This window comes from Conger conger, chromosome 8 (genome assembly GCF_963514075.1).
Source record: "Conger conger chromosome 8, fConCon1.1, whole genome shotgun sequence".
Lineage (NCBI taxonomy): Eukaryota > Metazoa > Chordata > Actinopteri > Anguilliformes > Congridae > Conger > Conger conger.
The window spans coordinates 22,128,450-22,141,389 of NC_083767.1; the positions used below are offsets into that span (position 1 = coordinate 22,128,450).

At 44.3% G+C, this 12,940-nt stretch overlaps 1 protein-coding gene across 1 annotated transcript; it reads right to left on the reverse strand.

Moving 5' to 3' along the window:
* Positions 1-289: 289 nt before the first annotated feature.
* Positions 290-12,768, reverse strand: LOC133135761 (DDB1- and CUL4-associated factor 10-like). Its single transcript, XM_061253023.1, has 6 exons — positions 12,116-12,768; positions 10,608-10,721; positions 9,824-10,021; positions 8,541-8,827; positions 3,798-3,943; positions 290-3,334 (listed from the first exon to the last, which is right to left on the reverse strand). The coding sequence occupies exons 1-6, from the start codon at positions 12,739-12,741 to the stop codon at positions 2,951-2,953; spliced, it is 1,755 nt and encodes a 584-aa protein (XP_061109007.1). The 5' UTR covers positions 12,742-12,768; the 3' UTR covers positions 290-2,950.
* Positions 12,769-12,940: the final 172 nt, after the last annotated feature.

Consider the following 12,940-nt stretch of genomic DNA (forward strand, 5'->3'; position numbering starts at 1 on the left):
CAAACAACATTTTTCAACTAAGAAAACACGCTCACTCACCCTCAATCAATGATTACGACACTCACTTCCATCCAAACAGCTCAACACTCCCACTCCCAAGTTACCATACAGCTCAGCACTCACCAACTCCAAACCATACAGATCAGCACTCACCCACTCCAAACCATACAGCTGAACTCACCCTTTCCCAACCATACTATTGCAAACACAAGCTAACCAATCAAATCCAACTTTCATTCCACAAGCTTTTTGGCCAAATCATTAGTGTAATTCCATTCTCACGGTCAACCAGATGAAAAACGTATATTTTTTATTTTACATTTTTTTATTATTTTCAATTCAAAGTTTTGTTCCTGCCCCTTGTCATGCAGGACAGGAGTTGCAACAACTCTTAGCATTTCCAAAATGCCTTGTGGTTGCTGCACAAACCAAGCTTCCACATTCATCATTTTTCAACACAGGACAAATTGGGGAAAAGAAAATTATGAGTAATGTTAAAAACAAGTGCAGTAATTTGTAGTGTACTGGCTTTAAAAATCATCACAAATACAAGCACAACTACTGTTGGAACCCATCCAAAGTTCCTTTTCACCATCTAGTGGTAAATAAATGTACCGTTATGGGCACTACCATTTCTACAGTGCAATTTTGCACTTAGGCAGGCATAACCACAGAATTACTTTTTGGCACATAGTAACCAGGTTTCATCCCCAAAAAACTGAGATCTCATCTGCTAAATCAACACAGGGATGGAATATCATGCATTAGCGGGAGGTGTTTGTGGCTCTTAAAAAAATGTTCTAGTCTCACGAGTCACTGTCAATTTGTTGGTTTTTACATGAATAAAGGGATGACTTGAAAAACAATTCAATTTACCAAGGAAAAAATTCTAAATACGAGAAAATTGGTGAATGCTTTCCCTTAAATCACATGTAGGAGCAATTTATGAACAAATCTGTACGTATGAATGCCATTTTTTTAAAGCCAATGTGTTACAAAAGCAGAAAATAAAAAACGGAAATACTGAAACAGTTTTGTAGTGTCAGAAGCACAACAATATGGACAATGAAATATTAACAAATTTAGTTTAAATAATCAACTTTTTAAACAACTGATGGGATGAACATAAACTAAAATACAAAGCGAGTACAGCGAATCAAGTGGGAGTAGGGCACGGGAAATATCACTTGAGTATCTCAACTGTTGCAATATCAGCAGCAGTAAAGAAGCACCAGTGGGAAAGAGTGAGAGACACTGAGGCACAGAACAGCCAATGCCTTTATAAGCGGCTAATCGTCAAGAACCCACTTCCTGTTTCCTGCAGTGAGGGACAGTTATCCAATATGTTGCATGCACACACACACACCTGCAAAATGAATGCAAGGGGCCTTTCCACTGTCAGAACAAGGCAGGACAGTGAAGTTGTGGCCTGAGTAAAGTGCAGAGGAAACGGCACAATCACCTTTGAATTTGATTTGCCAACATTTCGACCTTTCACCCACGTAGGAGTTCCTTTTCCTCAAAGTACCAGACGCACAAAAAGAACACAGTCTAAATGAAGGAAACAATTCAAACAAAGAAACAAAACTACAATTAGCATTAACATGCAATGCAATGGCGCTAACAAAAATAGACTGGCTGTTTGCATTTCCAATCGTTTAATAAAGTATAGGCACCTGAGCCGGTCTCTTTCTCAATGGTATGACAAACTCAACCAGCCTCCCAAGCATTTACAGGGTACTGCAGTCAGCAGTTATATCTATGCTTTGGGCATTTACCTTCCCAATTTACCGATGCAAAACTCCAACCCAAGATTATTTAGGTCTGATATGGCATATAGTTCCTTCTGGAACATTAGCTTAATGACATCAAGTTCCCGAGTGTATGTGTTAAGTCGTCTTAACATTTAGTTCTCACAGGGAAAGACAGGATTGTATCGCTGCACAATAGGGTGAGTTTCAGTGAAGGCCCAAGAACAAGAGGGCACTGTGGCTACAGTGGACATCCAGTAGAGGTCCATCCTCTATTGGTCTCAAGGCCTGGACACACCAAACCGACGGTCGGCCGTGGAGCGCCGACAAAGATCGCCTCGCGTCGATACGCGTCGTTAATGTTGGCTGTGCCGAACACACCGCAATGACGGTCCGCCGACGGCCGAGTTGCACGTACGTTCTGCGCCTGCGTGAGAGGTAATAACTCTTGTCTTTCAAAAAATGGAAACCGAAAGACCGGGGAATGCATTTGCATTGCGTTGGACCTAGAAGCAGCCATTGTCTCGCTCACAACAAACAGTTTGCAGCAATTTCCTTGTTCTCTCGCTATTTAGTAATACTAATCGAAAATTATGTCTGGTAGTGATAGTAACTTTGGAATGGCTTGCTTTCGTCGCTTCCGTTTCTTCCGTGCACTGATTCGCTAGCTGGACAGCCAATCAGAGAGCTCTCTCTCTCATCGACGGCTCCGGGGGCTCCGACGCCGATTCAACATGTTGGGCGGGACACACCGGAAAGACTCGGCCGACAGGGCACCACCGACGTCCGACAGCCGACCGTCGGTTTGGTGTGTCCGGGCCTTCACACAAAGCTTTCATTGGTCTCCATTGTTCCACCCATGCCACACTGCCGGGGTAGAGCCACCCTCTCGAAGTTTGTCCTCACATCCCACATCACGGATTTGCTCTCATTGGCCTCCAGTTTTGTAAGTCCGCCCCTTACAGGAGAGAAGGGGCTGCTCGTCCCTAGTTCCAAAGGACCACAATCCAACAGTACTCCAAGTACAAAAAAAATTAAATCCACAATCCAAAATATTTTCTCGAGCTTCAAATGATTGATGCATTCAAAGTTGGGGAGGAAAGTCAGATAGAGTTGAATAGAGAGGAGAACCTGGTTGGAGCAACCCTCCACTACCAACCCCATTGTCCATTCTGGGCGGGGTTGGGGTGACACCGGGTCTAGAACTTAGGCTGGTATAGAGAGACGCGTCCGCTGAGACACCCAGATGCTAGTTGGCAGTGGGTGGGGGAGAACTTTGTGGTGAGCACCACATCGCTGTGGGAGTAGATGGAGCGCACCTCCCGGAGGGATGTGGGGAGCGAGTCTCCCGGCAGGCAGTCAGTCAGCTCGCCGCAGCTCCCGTCGAAGGCCAGCAGGCGGACGCCGTAGCCGTACGGTGAGCAGATGAGCCGCCCGTCTGGGCTGAAGCACAGCTCCTTTATGTAGCCCCGGCCCACGTTGGCCTCCTCGATGTAGTGTGTGAGCCGGAGGGAACGCCGGGGCGAGGTGGCGGCCGCCCGTGGAGGGGGGACGCCCTCCTGGAACTCGTACACGCAGGTCCACTGCACAAGAGAGGTCAGGGAGAGGGAATGTGAGGTTGGAGGGCTCGATGCGGCTTTTTGCCCTCAACAGCACCCTGGGGCCAGACTATCATTTTTTACAGTTTTTACTATCATTTTTACTAACAAAGGTGAATCCACTCTACCCTCTAAACTGAGAGTAGCGCCAATGTACCTATTTCAGTTAAGACTGCCTTTCCCCAAACCCACTGGACTGAGTTGAAAAATATAATTAGTTATTGTATAATTTCTTTAAAAGTGAGTGAAACAAGGGGAGAAAAGAAACAGGTGAACAGGTATGAGAGTGAGAAAGAGAGAGAGAGACTTGGCTGGGGAGGGATATTGGCCTCCAGTTTTCAAGACTAACGGGTCCCATTTGATCCGGACCTAGATGTCATGGGAACGAAATGTTCCAGATTCTACCACTTGGCTTCTGAAATAGGAGAAGGTGTGTGCGGCTGCTCACCTCCTGGTCATCGGCGTTGCTGGAGCAGCGGAGGAGGGTGGCCCAGCCTTTGGGGTGCAGCTGCAGGGAGGTGATGCAGTTACCCCGGTCTCGCTCTCCCGGGATCTCTGGTGTCAGGACCTCCAGGCTGTTCCTCGGGGGGGCACCTGAGGGAGGGACAGACGCTTATTAAAAGCCAATAAAGACTAATTTAAAATGTTAACTGCCACTACACTGCCATTTGTTTACATGCTTTGCTCACAAAATAATAAAATCTTATAAGGAACAATATGTCATGAAAAGCCTGTCACAAACCAATATGGTAAACTTATATTTGGTCTGACCACCTGTTCATTGTTTAATAATTTATTTTTAAATATTTTGTCTCCTCAACTGATGTCCCAGCTATAAACCCTTCAGCCATGTGCTTAACCTTCATTGCCTCAATATACAGTGGGCTCCAGAATTATTGGCACACTTAATAAAAATAGAGAATAGGTTAACGCAGACTGTCGACCAGTGGGGGGGACTATTATGACTGAATGAGAAAACAATACAATAATAACTAGTGAGACATTAGACAAGTTATGCAGGTATTTTATGGAGGTACAATTATTCGTTCACCTCGATGTTGGTCCAATTTTATAACGATTGAATGACAAACTGCACAATGTTATTTTAAAGGTACAATAGGTAAGATATTTGTGTTAAAACATTGTTACAAGACCATTGTATATCCCGTCCAATCATTGAAAAAGGCTCACTGACATGTTGACTCACCCTCTGCCTTAAATTGGGGTTTCAAAATATACAGTTGACAGCCCGACACTCTACCAAAACATTGTATTATGGGGCAATAATTCAAGCCCATTGGTTGAAAATTGGTTTTAATTGGCACAGCCAATGGTGTTTCAATGTCAGCGCGTTTACAGAGAAGGGGGATGGCTAACAGTGTTGTGGTTTGAAGGTGTTTGTTACCTATTGTACCTTTAAATGCTACTGTTCGACATCGGATTTCTTATTTCATATTTTTTATCAATTTTATTTTTTTTATCCAATGTTAGTTAAACCGGGGCTGTTTTTTGTTAAGGTGCCCCGCCGTAACTGTAAACCAGTGTGGGAAACACCGAGGTAACAAGCTTGCAAAATCCCTTTGTCAACCATCAGCATGGGAAAATCCAAATAACTGTCAATTCAGAAGACACAGATGGTAATTGACCATCACAAGTCGGTTAATGGGTACAAAAGAACCCCACTTAAATGGTTAAAACATACCGCTTAGCACTGTAAGGCCAATAATAAAAAGGCGTTAAACATATGGCATGGTTGTGAACTTGCCAAGAAGAGCAATCGACATGTTTGGTGGTGTAAGCCAGTCATAAGTAACATTTGGTCTCATGCGCTGGTCAGCTTGCTGACTTCCCTCTCCTGGAGCATACATTGTTAGCCCCCACCGTTGGCACACATGCCTGTGGGGGAGAGCTAGAGAAGGATTCTTAGAGGCACCTTCTTAGGCCCTGGGGGCCCCCCTTTTCTCACATTCCTACAGGATTTGAGTACAGGAGTACTGGAGATGGTATAAAGATGTTTCATGATCATCCCAGGTCAGAATATGTTGATGTTTGGTGTTATTCTGATTGGTTCAGTGCGACTGGTGTAATGGTCTAGTTTTTGTAACAGTCTACCTTTGATAGCATAACCATTCAGGAGCCGAGGGGAAACTGGGCAAAAGTTGTCTCTGTAGAAGCCATGTGTTTTAGCCCCCTGCCTGGTGGGCCTGGCTGTAAATTATAGATGGGTGACTCACTTTTACGGTCAAGAACTAAGGCCTGGATTTCGGAGATAAGGAGAAGAAACCAAACAGTCTGGAATGTCTCCTTTCCTTTCATTCACCCAAATCAGGTTTATCCAAAAGGTATATTACCATGAGAGGCACAAAAACATATTTACAGCATAATGCAGTTATCATGAAAACTCCCAACTACAGCATTCATAGATATGATGGGGCGGCCTGTAGCATGGTGGTTAAGGTCAGGAAGGGCTGCCATGTGTGAGGGGCCTGAGAGCTGGGGTTCCAATGTTATTTAGACTACCTGTTGGGGAGTTAAGATGTCTGAGTGGTCCAAGGCCAGTTGGGTCATGGGAAAAGAATCCTCCCGAACATTGGTGACCTCCCTGTGACCCCATACCTGGTCACTTCCAAGGGGGAAGACTCCGGACAATGCCACAGTGCCCTCATTTGGGCACTGCTGTCATTACACCGGTGACTGCTCTCTTAGATTAAATATTCAAAACTGCTATTAAGATAGTAAATAGACCCGGTAACACCTTGAAAACATTGCCCATGTGATCCTTGTATTATTGCATTAAGTCTTATGTAATGGTAACAGGAATTGCATGTAAAATGGATAATCAGGAGGGAAGTTTCATGATAACTGCAACATAATAAAACATAAGGGTAATCTGTTTGGTATGGATGTGATCTGATAAAATCAAGGAATCGGATGAGATACATTTCATACCAAATGGAATTTAATAAACTATAGTTTCAGTATCCCAAGGGAAAACCTACACGTCCTCTCCTGGTAATCATCTCATTTTCCCTACTCAACAACCCCCAAGGGTGGGGGTCTAAATTCCAGATTTGACCACCCCTCCGGGTTGATTTATGGCACTGCCGCCTGGTTCCAAACGTATGATTTGGCATAAAAGCAAGGGAGACAGACCAATCTGGGAAGATCGTATTCGACTTCCCACACAACATGTCTTGGGTATGTATGTATGTATGTATGTATGTATGTGTAGCAGTGGAAGATCGTATTCGACTTCCCACACAGCATATTGTACATGTATGTAAGTATCAGGAAGATCGTATTCGACTTTCCATACGGCATATTCTATACTCTGTGTTTGTGTGTAGTCCAAGCAGGCTAGGTATGATTATTTACTCTATCTCTATTCTTAATTTGTATATTTTATACTTGATTGTGATATTCTAAAGCTAATAACCTACCTGTCTGCGAATAAACTATTTTGCTTGTAACTTGCGTGATCTCCATGACTCTAATTCATCTTGTACCTTTTCAGCCTAAATTACAACTGAAATACTCAGGGGGAAATGGTGGCCGAAGACCGACCGATCGGCGGGGCGGTACACCTGTGGTAGTTCTAAGATGTGCGGCCAGCAATTTCTGTCCCTTAAGGGTCGGGGGACGCATGGCTCTTGTGATTTGGTGCGAAGGGAACCCTTGGACATTACGGCGCCGGTTCCTGCCAAATTAGCTCGAAGGAGCCCAGTTAATGCTACGCCGACCTGGGCTCGCAACTATCAGGGCAGGTTTGCAAGTATTGTGTTGACTGGACCCTCAGCCTCTGAGTTCTCCACCGAACTGAGATTTCAGCAGTAATGCTAATCCCGGGAGCATCTATTGAGTAATGGTGGCGCAGGTACAAGTCGAATGTAATCACTCCCGAGGTCCGCGTAAGTTGCAAACCCAAATTCCTAAATTATATTTTAAATGGAGTCAGACAAACGAGTAAAACTATAGTAACCACTAAGCGTACAATACGGCCCCGTTTGAGAACGGAGAATATTAAGAATTGTACTGATCCGTTTCTGGCCAGCTATAAGCGGGATATGGGGCAGGTCAATCCATATCCGACCCATGGCAACGGACCCAGTATATTCTTAAACATAATTGTGCTCTGTTCTTGTACGGAGGATAATAATTAACCCAACTAATGTTCTCCCAGCAACGCCAGAAGGACAAGCACGCAAAACCCCCTTCGGCCCCCGCTAAATTCCGTCATTGGGTTAGCTGTGGGGTTTTACAGTGGCAAAATGGAATGGCATATAAGTAGAAGCACCTCATACCTACTATCAAATATGGCGGATGGGTCATTGATGTTTTGGAGATGTTTTGCTGCCAGTGGTCCAGAGGTACTATTTAAGATCAATGGCACAAGGAATTCAACAGAGTATCAGGAAATCTTAGCAGAAAATCTGGTTGTCTGCTAGGAAGCAGTCTTGGTCGTAGGAAGTCCAGCAGGACAACAGCCATGCTCTGCAAAGGCTATCTCAGTCTCCAGACTTAAAAACTTAGGATTTCAACTCAAGAATATCAATAATTCTCGCAATGTGTTCTCTAACCTTATCACAAATTCTAGCAAAAGACTGATGGCAGTCATCTTTGCCAGGGGTGTTTGCACAAATTAATCCAGGGGTGGCCAATAATTGTGGAACCTGTTTTTTGGCAAAATACATTTTTTATTTTAGAAATGTAAGACTTGGTTGATTCCATTGAATCACTAATAAAGTGTACTACTTTATGCATGTTGGAAAATAACGCTTATGAACCAAATTATTTTTTTATTGTTTACAGCAATTTCAGTCAAGATTTATCAAGGGTGACAATAATTCTGGAGCCCACTGTATATCCAACTGTAGGAAAGAATACGATGTATAGATATAAAGAGCTGTGTAAGCCATCGTGGATAACAGCATTTGCTAAATGCCTGTAACATAATGCAGTAAAACATTAAAGAAACCTGGAGCTACAGGACTGGGCCTGAATATCACTGCCTTCGAAAAAGGGCAGCAGTGAGCAAAACATAGTGCCCTTTCAGTGATTTGCATATTCATGCACTCTTCACTTATCCTAATTATGCCGCTGAAAACGGCACAACAATGGTCTCCACCCCTGCAAAAACCCTTGCAAAAAGCCCGCTGTACGTCACCACGTGTGAGCTCCCGCCAGAACGTACCTTCACCTTCCCGCGGCGAGGACTGGGCGGGGCCCTTGCTGGGGTCGTTGCCGCGGCGGGGGGCGCCCACCGTCCTGGAGCCGTCGGCACTGAGGGTTGTCCGGCGGGCTCTGAGTGTGCGGTAGCTGCCCACCTCCAGCGACTGCGTCAGGTCCAGGTCGTGCAGGATGAGGAGATACCCCGAGGAGGTGGAGATGAGCATCTTTGAGCAGTCGGGAGTCAGGCGCATCCTCATCAGGTAGCGCGTGTGGAAGAACTTCTTGTGCGGACAGCCCTCCTCCGTGAACCTGCGGAAGGGGGTTCATTTCAAAGAAGTGAATAGACATATCAGAGGCATAAACAAAAAATTCATATATTGGCCCAGCCAATCTATTGACCTCTGAAAGCTGTAATGCACTTTATAGTTAAATGTTACAGCAATTATAATGTAATTATAATGTACCATTACAATAATATAATTACATTAGACACTCAATGAGCACTTTATTAGGTATTTATTAGACTTAAAAATATATTTTTTTTTACTTAAGTCTTCTGCTGCTGTAGCCTATCCATTTAGAGGTTTGATGCCTTGTGTCTGCAGAGATGCTCTTCTGCATGCTACGCTTGTAATGTGTGGTTATTTGCATTACTGTGTCCTTCCTGTCAGCTTCGACCAATCTGGCCCTTCTCCTCCAACCTCTCTCATTAACAAGGCATTTCTGCCCACAGAACTGCTGCTCATTGGACGTTTTTTGTTTTTCTAGAGACTGTTTTGCATGAAAATCCCAGCAGACCAGCAGCTACAGAAATACTCACACCAGCCCGTCTGGCATCAATAATCATGCCATGGTTGAAATCACTGAGATCAAATTTTTTCCCCATTCTGATGGTTGATGTTGATGTAAACATTAAGTCAAGCTCCTGACCGTATCTGCATGATTGCACTGCACTGCACTGCTGCCACATGATTGGCTGATTAGATAATCGCATGAATAAGTAGGTGTACAGGTGTTCAGAATAAAGTGCTTAATAAAGGGCTCAGTGCATATTTTTACAGTAGCTTTCAATAGACAGGGTAGGAAATGAACGCCAGCCACCAGCAAAATGCTGGTAAATTTGATCGGTGGCTAGAAACTACCCACGACTTGGAGGTCCAGTTCTACCTATCTGGTGAAACAGTGAAAATGGCTGGTGAATCTTGGGAATCTTGCACCAGCCACTGTGGCCAATGGCCAATTTACTGCACAGTGCACATGACAAGGTTCCTCCAAAAGATGTTCCAGCAAGGCTCGGCCTCTAACCTGTTGGTGTCCCAGGTAATAACGTTTCCGTCGAAGCCAGAGGTGACCAGGAGGCGAGTGTTGGTGTCATACTCAATATTCTTCACCCAGCTGGCATGCCCATGCAGGGAGCACACCTTGGAGTTCAAATTCCGAAGGTCCCACAATGCAATGGTGGTGTCATCCGAGCAGGTGGCAAATAGGCGGTTATCCAGAAACCTTGGAGAAGTATCGTGGGTGCACGTGAAATGTATAAACACAAGGAGACAGGCCACAGATTTATAAGCTTCTGACATTCCCCTACTGAGAGATATGTCCACATACATTCCCACAAATCAATAAGCTGAGCAGTTATGATCTATAATTCTTTTTGTCGTAAAGCATGCTGTTCACAGATCTTTTCATCAACAAATAATGACGCAGATGTGGACAACAGATCATAGATAGATTGAGAGCAACACATTTAAATTCAAAATCTATGGAATGCACACTGCTTCTTCAAATTGGAACAGGCCAAACTGCTGCACACTTGGAAGTACCAAGTTGGAGAGATAGCTTTTTCCATTGTGGCTAAAAACATGTGCTTCCATAACAAGGCAATGAAGGCAAACGTAGCAGTAGTAAGAACGCTCAATAATGGAAAAAATTCAGAAAGAAATTGTTACATCAGCTTTTGTGACAAAGTGTAAAATGTCTTGAAGGAATGCATAAAACTTGCCATCTCACAGGGGCGGTAAAGTGAACGAAAAACTGCTCCCTGTGCAGTGGCGGCAGAAGAAAAAGACTTGTAGCGATGTGAGGTCACCTGATGTTGTTGACGCAGTCCTCGTGGGCCTCCACCAGTGTGCGGATGTGCCTCGAGGAGATGGGGTCGAAAAGTAGCACTTCTGTCTGCTCACAGGCCACCGTTAGTACTGATCTGGGAGAAGAAGAAGAAGGTTTGCGATTGTGGAAACCAGCAGTGTGGAAACCATTGTGTCTTTTGATGCGAATTGCTTCTCCCAACACAAAGAAACAACAACATATGTCATTAGTTTGAAAAGTGGCATGAGGTCACACCCCAGTGTGAAATAAGTCCCAAGTAAAACATCCCCACCACTTCGCTGAAAATGACTTTTTTTTGCATTTATGAAATTCAAACCAAACATGTTCTTGAGGTCAGTATATTTTTTATATCTATTTCTGCTAAGATAGAAAACACTTGAGGCTCATATGGAGATAGACAGAAACAGCCCACTTAACTGCAGTGGTCTCCAACCCTGGACCTGGAGAGCTACAGGGTCTGCTGGTTTTCGTTGTTACTCAGCACTTAATAGATCAATTAGAGCAGTTGATTACACAGTTAATTAAGCTCACCTGGTTACCTGGGTCTCAAGCTGCGGACTTTAAGGTGAAAACAAAACCAGCAGATCCAACTCCAGGATCAAGTCTGGAGACCACTGTTCTACAGTATTACTCTAAGATTAACCAAGGACTTGACTGATTTGAAAGTTAATTTGACTCATGTTTGGTAGGTTCATTACATCACAATCACAAAGCAGACACTCTTCTCAAGAGACGTACAGAAGTGGAGAACATCAGTACACTTCTAGGATACAATAATGCAGTAACTTACCACCAAGAAAGCATAGATGCCTATTAATAATCAATACTTGTAATGTTAACCTAATAACCAACCATAACCATTGTAGCGCAGTTAACACTAGATAAATAATCCATCATTACACAGAATCATAACATTATCTCGACAGGCGACATTGGCTCAGATGGAAGAGCAGTCGTCTGGCAGCCCTGTCCCTGTGAAGTCTCCCTGAGCAAGACACCTAACCCCCAAATGCTCTTGACGAGCTGGTTGATGCCTTGTATGGCAGCCAATCGCTGTTGGTATGTGAGCGTGTGTATGAATGGGATCAATGAGAAGCATCAATTGTACAGCGCTTTGGATAAAGGCGCTATATAAATGCCAATCATTTAACCACTTATTGAAATAAGCAGACATGGCAAATATTGCAATGTGAGATTCAATTATTCAACTTGCTAAAAAACTAACTAATAGATTTATCATAGACATCCTTCGTTCAACATTGAAACTTGTTAGCTACAAGAACGTTGAAAAGCCAGAAAACAGCAAGCTAGGCTAGCGTGAAGTGTGGGAACCGCAAAATATCCACACTTTATCAGAAGCACAATAAAGCAACGATGGAGAATGTAATTTGAATTCAGGAGAAAAAACGAAAAATAATACGTTGCGTTATATTTACTGTAATAGTTCACTAGCTAACGTTAGCTAGATAGCTAAGACAGCAGTCATACCCATCAGGCGAGTATTCCAAATTGAACACGGCACCGTGGGTTTTTGTGCTCAGATTCACCGAATCCGCGGGGTTCATTGAGCGGTACATGCTCGTCATCGTCCTAAAATTGTCCCGGGCTGGATCTACAAAAAGTCCCCTTCCTAGCGTCCTTTGTCGCAGCCACCAGAACAGCCCGTTCGTGGAACATGCTGTACTGTGCACTGACGCACTTGTGGACTGAGACCGAGTAGCGTCCTCCGTTGTGCCCGCCACCCCACTACTCCAACTGTGGGCAGATCCGCGATTGTGTCGCAGGGGCGGCGACCTCTCCCGGACCATCTCATCTTCTTCATCGCGTTCCCCATCTTCCTCTTCGGAAGTTCTGCTGCTAGGCCTGTCCGAATGAGACTCGTTATCCGCTTCTTCACCCTCGCTGTGGTGATCAGAGCTCATCGTCGGGGTATCAGTTGAACGCAGCTCTTGTGGATCCATTTGCTCACTTATTTGGACGGAAGAGATGTTGGGGTCCGTGATTTCTTTGTCCCCTTCCACCCTTGGCATTATCCTTGCTTTACCCCAGATAAAAACACTTAAAACATTTCGTTTGCATAATGAAACCCCAAAAACAGCCTCGCCCAACACCATGCAAAAGCTACCACTGTTGTAGCTACTGAACTGAGAACAGCTGTTGGAGAAAATACGAACAGGTAATTCTACTTCCGGTGGCCACCTGCTACATTTTTTTTCAAAATAAAACAATCTATAGATATCACACAAACCAATCGCCGTGGTACACAGAGACACACACGGTGTAAGTGCCTTAGTACTTCTCTTCCCAGAGAAG